This window comes from Entamoeba nuttalli (genome assembly GCF_000257125.1).
Source record: "Entamoeba nuttalli P19 unplaced genomic scaffold asmbl_8287, whole genome shotgun sequence".
In the NCBI taxonomy this organism is placed as follows: Eukaryota; Evosea; order Mastigamoebida; family Endamoebidae; genus Entamoeba; species Entamoeba nuttalli.
The window spans coordinates 1-9,245 of NW_008579058.1; the positions used below are offsets into that span (position 1 = coordinate 1).

General features: G+C 24.1%; 2 protein-coding genes across 2 annotated transcripts; one reads left to right on the top strand and one right to left on the bottom strand.

The window, feature by feature from the left end:
- Window positions 1–2,223: 2,223 nt before the first annotated feature.
- Window positions 2,224–5,493, top strand: ENU1_182620 (tyrosine kinase, putative; the record flags this gene model as incomplete). Its single annotated transcript, XM_008861530.1, has 1 exon — window positions 2,224–5,493. One exon carries the CDS (start codon window positions 2,224–2,226, stop codon window positions 5,491–5,493), a length of 3,270 nt encoding a protein of 1,089 aa, XP_008859752.1.
- Window positions 5,494–5,656: 163 nt separating this feature from the next.
- ENU1_182630 (hypothetical protein) lies at window positions 5,657–7,600 on the bottom strand (the record flags this gene model as incomplete). The annotated part of the gene is made up of 1 exon (XM_008861531.1): window positions 5,657–7,600. One exon carries the CDS (start codon window positions 7,598–7,600, stop codon window positions 5,657–5,659), a length of 1,944 nt encoding a protein of 647 aa, XP_008859753.1.
- Between the last annotated feature and the right edge of the window lie 1,645 nt (window positions 7,601–9,245).

Below are 9,245 nucleotides of genomic sequence, written 5' to 3' on the forward strand. Positions count from 1 at the left end.
TCTTTTTCAATTATTTGCTTTTTTCGTTGTTATTTCTCTTTCTTATATTCTTCTTTCTTCATTCTTTTATTTAAATTGTATAATATTCTCCATTTTTATATATTCTTTTTCCATTCTAATATCTTCTATTTCATTTGTTCATATAAATGCAATACTTGTATATCCTTTTCTTATTCTTATAATTCTTTATCTGATTCTTATAATCATCATATTCACTATAACTTTGATTGATTTATTGTATTTTGTTCATCACAGACTTTTTGAATAAAATAGAAAAAATAAAATTGAATAAAAAGATTTTAAAAGAAATCGAATATTCAAAACAAGTAGGTGGTATAATAAACTTTAAATAAAAAAAATATATTAAATGATAAATTATTAATACTGTATAAATGAATAAGGTAGAATAAAGGAATTATATAAACTGATAAAAAGAATATAAAAGATTAATTGATAAATATTCATAATATTAAGAATTCTATATTATAAATATTGATAAATAGTATACTTATTGAATTAGATATGTTTTATTTCTATTATTATTTATACACTTAATACACTCTAAGTATTTAACATATTTATATTAAGCCTTTGATATGTCAAATATTTTTATATTATATTAAATTTTAATTTTAATTTTCAAGTAATTAGAATATTTAAAATTATTTTCTTACATAATTAATTAATTGTTAATATCACATGAATTATTTCTGTTGTAACGATTCAATGTTAAATTTAATTTCTATTTTTATATTTAATTTATAATTGTTATTTTCTTTTTTATTTCTATGTTATTAAATTGTATTATTTATTTTACGTTTATTTATCTTTCTTATTTTATTGGTTAATATTTTGTACTACTTCTTTATGGAATGTGTAATGTAAATTATTATCTTAAAATTACTATAAGTCATTTTATTTTCTTCTTACTCCTTTTTAGATTTTATATTGCCTTATTGGTTGCAAACAGCTATCACCTAAACTCAATTATTTAATTGGATTCATTCAGTCATTATTCTAATAACTTCCTCATTATATTTTTTAAATTTAATATTAAAATAATTATAAGATATAATTGAATGTTTTGATGAATGAAATAATTAATACAATTATTACCATAATTATAATAGTGATAATTATGGGTGCAACATCTTTTGTCTACTAAACACTCAATTATGTACTTAAATATTTTAATTGTCTTAATGTACCATTTAATTTGTTTAAGGTTAGCGTACTTAATTGTTATTGTGTTTTTTTGTTCACATTTTTAAGAGCAATGAAAAAATTGGGAGAAGAGGGGTTATAGATTTTTTGTTTGGCTACACCCTATTAATAAGTTATTCATTCTTCCTGATTAAATTAAAAAAAATTTTTTTAGTTTATCTGCAAAGATTTTTTTAAATCAAAAACAAAAAATTTAACAACATTAGAAAGACTTTCTTTTTAAACGAAGGGCAAGAAAATCTTTTTGTTGTTATTCAAAATGATAAATTATATATTCTTTGAAAGAATAATTAAATAAAGCATAAACAGAGAGTCTAAAGAGGAGGGTTACAACTTCTTTCCATATCGACAATTGTTGTGCAGCACTCTTTTCCATTTATTCCACTGATATAATCAACATAATTTACTTTCTTAATAATTGAGGCAATTTCTGTTTCAACAAAGAAATCACGAGGAGTTACATCCTTTTCACGAGGGGTAGATTGGCATGACGTACATTTTAAATGCTCTTCATATAATTGTGTTTCTAACTGACTAGAGGTTGATAAAATAATTAATTTTTTTGGGTTGTGGTTCATTGTGTTGTTAGGTATGTTCATTGATTTTCGTCGAAAAGAAGTTTTTGATTTAAAAAGTTGGATATTATGTATTTATTTTTATAAAAAGGAGAATTACAAATATGTTGGTTGAATTTCCTTTAATTCAGTAATGTTTCATTCTCTTTCTTTTAAATACATGCCTTTTCATTTCATTTACTTTTATCATTTATTTTTATACAGAGGAAAAAAGAATCAGAAAGAAAAAGAAGAATAAAAGAGAAACGAGAAAGTTAAAATAAAAATAGAAATATAAGCAATAGAATTAACTTATTTGAAGAATTTTTATTTTTAAAAATAACAAAGAAAAAAAAATAAAAACAAAAAATTAAAATAAAACAAAAAATTAAAAATAAAACAAAAAATTAAAAATAAAAAACTATAAAAAAACTATAAAAACCAAATGATAATATTTTTAATATTTGCAAGTCTATCAAATGGAAGTTTCCAATGTGAAACGAATGAGTATTGGAGTCAAAATGAAGGAATTTGTAAAAAATGTAGTCAACAATGTTTAACATGTTGGAGTGATACAAAATGTACTTCATGTAAAGAAGGATATTATCTTAATGAGAATTATGGATGTGCGCAAAGAGAAGCTGGTCTTCAAGAGACATGTAAAACATGGGATGAATTATATTGTGTAGAATGTAAAGAAGGATATTATATAGAACAAATGAAATGTAATTCATGTAATGTAAAGAATTGTGAGAAATGTACAAAAGATAAATGTTTTAAATGTAAAGAAGGATATATGCTTTATGAAATAATTGGAAACGATGGAAAAGAGAAACAAGAATGTATTGATTGTACAAATGAAGAAAATGATGATAAATGTGGTAAATGTCCATTAGGAAAATATTTTGATATTGAAACATTTTCATGTAAAGAATGTAGAGATGGTTGTGAGAGATGTACTACAAAAGACAATTGTTATCTTTGTAAAGGGGATAAAGCATTAAAAGATCCATCAAATCCAAATAGTGAATGTGTTTCAATTTTACATTGTACGTCAGGAAATTATTATGGAAATCAATGTGAACTTTGTGAAGAAAATTATTTTGTTCAAAAAGGAATATGTGTTAAATGTAGTGATGGATGTAAAAGATGCATAAATGAAAAAGAATGTATTGAATGTAATAATACATTATCATTAATTAATGGAGAATGTAAAAATGATATAAATTGTTTAGGTTCAAGTCATACAATGGGATGTATTGAATGTAAAGATGGTTATTATTTAGGAAATGAAGGTGAATGTAAACAATGTCCAGTTCAATGTAAATTATGTAAATCAGATTCATATTGTTTTAGGTGTAATGATAATTATTATTTTACTGATGTTTCAAATGGTATTTGTAATAAATTAAATAATAGAGTTTGTAGTGTTGGTGATCAATATGGTTGTTTACAATGTAAATATGATGTTCCATATAATGAATCATTAGATGAAACTGAGGCATCAAAATTTAATGTACCAATCGATACTTCTTTTAAACTAGGATATTATTTACCTTATTCAATTACATCAAAAAGAGAAATTAGTTATGAACCAACATGTAAAATGTGTAATATTACTTGTCGTATTTGTGATAAAAATCCAAATTGGTGTACTGGATGTAATGCTGGATATTCTCTTGAAAAAGATACTGAAGCAACGATAAAATATTTTGAAGATTTTGGTGTTCATAATGATATTTATAAATGTGTTAAAATGCCTAGTATTTGCAAAAAAACTGAAATGGGATATTGTGTTCAATGTGATGATAAACATTTTCTTCAAGGTGTTGATTGTAAAGTTTGTGATGAATCGTGTGATACTTGTTTATCTGACAAATCTTGTCAAACATGTAATTCAACTACTGATCCTAAAACAGGTAATGCATTATGGTGGAGACGTCCTTCAGAAAGTTCTTTAGATACTCAAAGTTTATGTTATCCTACTAGCAATCAAACATATCCTTCATTATCAAATTGTTTAGATAAAATAACTACATCTGGTTGTACATCATGTCTTTCTCGTTTTTATTTAAATGATGGAGAATGTCTTCCATGTCCAGCAGAATGTTATGAATGTGAATTAAAAAATAATATTACAAGATGTACTAAATGTAATCCAAATACACAATATTTGTCTAAAGAAGATGATAAATGTCTTGAATGTAGTACTATAGAACATTGTTTAGAATGTAATGAAAAAGGATGTACCAAATGCGAAGATGGATATTCAGAAACATCTGATAGACTTTCATGTAAGAAAGTAAGGCTTGGTTTAATCATCTCATTAATAATTATTGGTCTTCTTTTTATTGTCATTATTATTTGTCTTATCATCTTTTTAATTTGGAGAAGACGTAGAAAAATTATTAAAGAAAGAGAAAAAGAGATTAAACCATTTAAAGTAAGTAGTGGTGTGGAAATGGCTCTTCTTTCAGCTGATAATGCTAATTTCCCATTAAAAACAGATAAATGGAAACTAACATTTGAACATGCAGGATCAAAAGTTATTGTTGATAATTTATATGAAGAAACTATTAAAATAATAAACCCAACAAAGAAAACATATTTCTTTGAACTATTATTAGGGGCATCTCATAGATATGAACTTTCAGTAGAACCAATGCGATTTACATTAAAACCTGATTATGCAGTTGAACTTAAATTTATAATTAAAATGTTATGTACTGCTGTTGTTAATGATGAAATTGGTATTATTGCAATGGACTTAGATGAAGAAATAAAAGAAACTGCTAAAATTTCTATTATTATTGAATCTGATTTATCAACGAAATTAGATCATACTGAATTAAAACTTCAAATGCCTGCTATAGGTGAAGGTGCATTTGGAATGGTTTTTATAGGAAGTTATAGAGGTCAAAAAGTTGCTGTAAAAAAAATGAAAGCAAGAACTTTAACTGAGGAACAAGAAAAAGAATTTAAACATGAAGTTAATATGTTAACACAATACAGACATCCATGTATAGTTAATTTAGTTGGAGCTGTTTATACAGAAGGAGAAATATCAATTGTAACAGAATTTGCAGATTATGGATCACTTTCTAAATTATATAAAAAAGAATTATTACCTTTTGATTTAAAAATTAAGTTTATGGAAGACATTGTTGTTGGACTTGCATTTTTACATGAAAATAATATTATTCATAGAGATGTTAAAGGTGAAAATGTTTTAATTTATTCATTAAATCCACATTCTCAAGTTTGTGGTAAATTAACTGATTTTGGTACTTGTAGAAATATTTCTGAAAGAGCTCTTCAACTACAACCATTATCTCATGGAATTGGAACTCCAACTTATATGGCACCTGAATGTTTAGCAAATAGTAATTATTCTTATAGTGCTGATGTTTATTCATTTGCTATAATACTTTATGAAACGTTTACTGAAAAACAAGCATACATTGATGATGAACGATTTATTCAACCTTGGACAATTCCTCAATTTGTTATTGAAGGTCATAGACTTGAAAAACCAAATGATATTTTAGAAAATTATTGGAATTTAATTAATCAATGTTGGACTCAAGACCCTGAAGATAGACCTACATTTAATCAAATTCATCATACTCTTATTAGCTGGAACCTTGACATTTGTAATACTGAACTATCAACAAATAAAAAGGATCTTTCTCTTGATGATTCTCTTTCCAATTAAATGCTTCTAATATAAGTTAAATTAACAAAATTAGAAAGTAATATGAAAAATCAATTAATTTACACTAGCATCTTTTTATAATAAAGAATGAACATAGTTTTAATTATTGATTTTTAATTCATTTATTTTATTTTAAATGTAAAAATAAAAATCTAAAATTAAATTAGAAATTATCAAATTCATTTTGCTCTTCTGAGTTATGTGCTGTTTTAGAAGCTAAATAATCTTTTGGATAAATAAATCTATCAACTTTTAACATTTCAATTACCCAATCCATATAAATTGTTACTTCTTCAATTACAATCTCACTAATACGAGAACTATGTGATTTTCTTTTTAAATCAACAACATTTGATTCAATTAAAGGAACAAAAGTATACACAGTATGGTCTTTTCCATCATTAGTTGTATTAGGAGAAGAAGCAGCAATTTGCCTATCTACAATACGACATCCTATTGCAGTTAAGAAACATTCAATCAATTGTTTTTCATTAGAGCCATATTTTGAAGGAACTTGCATTCTAATTTTATCTTTTTTAGAGTCATTAGCAGGATGAAAGATATAAGGTTGTTGTTTTTTGCCATGTATTTTAAGTTCACTTGGGAATGTTGGAGCTAAATATTCCATTAAATTTTGATCTTCTTTTTTTTCTTTAATTGTATCAAAATAATTTGGTAATATAACTGGGACTTGACATATAATACATAATAAGTATGGAATTGTTGGTCCTTCATTGTTAGGTTCAGTTACTAAAAATGTTCCTCTTAAATCTTCACTATAATCATATCCATGGAAAAATCCATCACTATTGTCAAACTCTGGAATAACATGTCTTTGAAATGGTGGGTATCCTAATTCTGTTTTTCCTCCAAATGATTTAATAGTTTGTTCATATTTTATCATTAATTGTTCATTACTTCCAAAATAAAACGTATTTCTTGCTAAAAATTTACTAAAAGCTCTTGGCATATCTCTTTTATTTCTTGACTCTTTAACTTCCTTTTCAAGTAATTCTTCTTCTTTAATAATTTGACCTTTTTTTTCAATTAATTCTTTTTTAATTAAATCTGCTGTTTTATGTTTTTTAAGTCCTTGTTCTGACATTTGTTCTATTACTTGTTCTGGTGCTGGTTCTATTACTTGTTCTGACATTTGTTCTATTTTCTTTGTTTTTCTTCTTTTGTGTCTTTCTTCTGAAGTTGATGTACTTGACGTTCTTGAAGATCTAGATGAACTTCTTGAATATCTTTTTCTCTCTTTTCTTTTTCTTCTTCTACGTTGTTCTTCTTCTTCTGAAGATGAAAAACTATCTTTTGTTTTTCTATGATGTTTTCTTTTTGAATGTCTTGAATGAGATCTTTTATGTTTTCTTTTTCTTTTTCTTCTATCATCCTCAGAAGAAGATGATTCTTCGCTTGATGAGTCTGATGTTGAATATCTTCTTCTTCTTCGATGGTGTCTTCTTTTTGGTTCATCTTCTGAATAATCATCTTCTGAATAATCTAAACTTCTTTTTGAAATCCTTTTTGATTTATGTTTTATTGGACTGTCATTAATAATTCTCGCTTTTGTTTCCACTATTGGTATTTCACTTGGTATATTTTGAACAACTGCATCTTCTTTTTTAATTTCAATTTGTTGAGTGTCTGGTGTCGGTAAAATTATTGTTGACTTTTTTTTATTTAGTGTTTGAACATCTTCTTTATTTATTTCTTCATCCATTTTAAATGCATCTTCTACAGTGATTTTTTCATTTGTTTTAAAATATTCATCTACAATACTTTGAGATATTGCTGTTGGTTTATCTTTTGAAAAATAAAACAACGCATTAGCAACTTGAACTACACTATTCGAAAGTAATTGAAATTGTGAAAAATATGGAACAATACAGTGGTTCACAGTTACATCATTCCGATTACTAAAGTTTAAGAGAAATCCATGATCATCTTCTTTGTTTTGTAATATAAAATCGCAATGATGTGGAAGAGTATTTGCTATTCGAACATCTGTTTCTTCTGAACCAAATGAAGTTGATAATCTTTTTACATTAAATGAAAGGTCAGTTATCACCCCATTCTTGATTTTAGTGAAATACAATTTTGTCATAAAGCTCCTTGTCAATTAATTTTCTAAGTTCAAAATTTTTCTTTTTTTTTATTATTAACTTCGAAAAACAAAAATCTGATTCTGTTTTATCTATTTGTGTATTTTTTATAGTATCATTATCTATCTAAGAACATGGGTGTTTTACGTACCAAAAGTTCTAGGAAAGTTCTGAATGGTAATTAGAATAAAAAGAATTTATTTTCATTTTAGAGGAGTTGTTTCTTTTGTAAAATTATATTTTTTTGATTGTTTTCATTTAAAATGAGTTTTTCCTTTTTATTTACTACTTCTCTGTCATATTAATAAACACCATTAACTTTTGTTATTATATGTTTATTAAAAGAAAGATGTATTAATTAATCATTTCATAGTTATATAACATTTTTTAAATTAAAGGCTTTTGTTTACATCAACTACGATGATAACTTTTGTTGTAATTTCTTTTGTTTGAACATTATTATTTAATTAGTGCTGTTTATTTTAATAACTTGTTGAATACTTTATTCAAATTATTAGGATATATTTATTTCTAATACACATATAATATTGTTCATTCCCCTTAGTTTGTAACTCATTACGTTCTTAATAATTTATGAACAAATAGAGAATATTAAACCATTAAATATCAATATTCTTCAGTTCTATTCTTATTGACTTAAACCAAATTAGAATTAAATAAATATCTCATCTAGACTTTTATTTGTTTATCTTTATTTCTTGTTATTTCCACACTATAATATTTTATTAACTCTTTCAATTCTAAATATTATTAAAGAAGAAATGTATAAAAATAAACATATTAATGATAGTTTCTATACTCATTAATTATTCAATATAAAATCATTTATAGTTAAACAATTATCTGGCTTTTAAAATTTATTATATCAAGTACTATAATTATTCTATTCAGTGGTTATTCTTTCTTTATATTATTCTTAATCATGTTAACAATTATTATGTTAATAAAATATTCTATAATAGATATTATTGATTCAAATTCATGTATTTTTTACTTTTATTTACTTCTAAAAAGAGTAATTATATTTATGCTTGCTTTTATTTACTAATTTACTTATTCAAATAAAAATATATTGACTTATTTCTAAATAATTAATGATAACTAAAACTCGATTATCTTATTATTTACTTCTCAGTGTATATTAATACAACAATATTTTATTATTAAAATAATACACCTTTACTTTTATTATATTTCTATTAATGAATATTTGTTAAACTAATTTCAGTTTTATATTATTCGCTTGAATTGTTTGGAAAATCTTTTCTATGCAAACAATATAACAATGTTTATCAATATTATTAATGAATTACATTATCGATTTTTGTAGATAAACACGATTATGAAACAACTATTCAATGTGATACATGATGTCGATGAAATAGTAATAAAATGTATATTAAAATAGGAAAAGAAGTAACTATAGAAACAAAAATAGTGAATAAAAAAGAGAATTAAGAAAAGAAAAAGAAAATATGAGTATATATAGTGATAATAAAGATACAAAAAAAGAAGTATAGAATGTTTGAGAGAAATGAAATAAATTGAAAACATGAAAGAATGAAATAAATTGAAAAATAGAATAAGAAGAAATTGAAGAAAAAACAAAAGACATTGAAGAAAAAG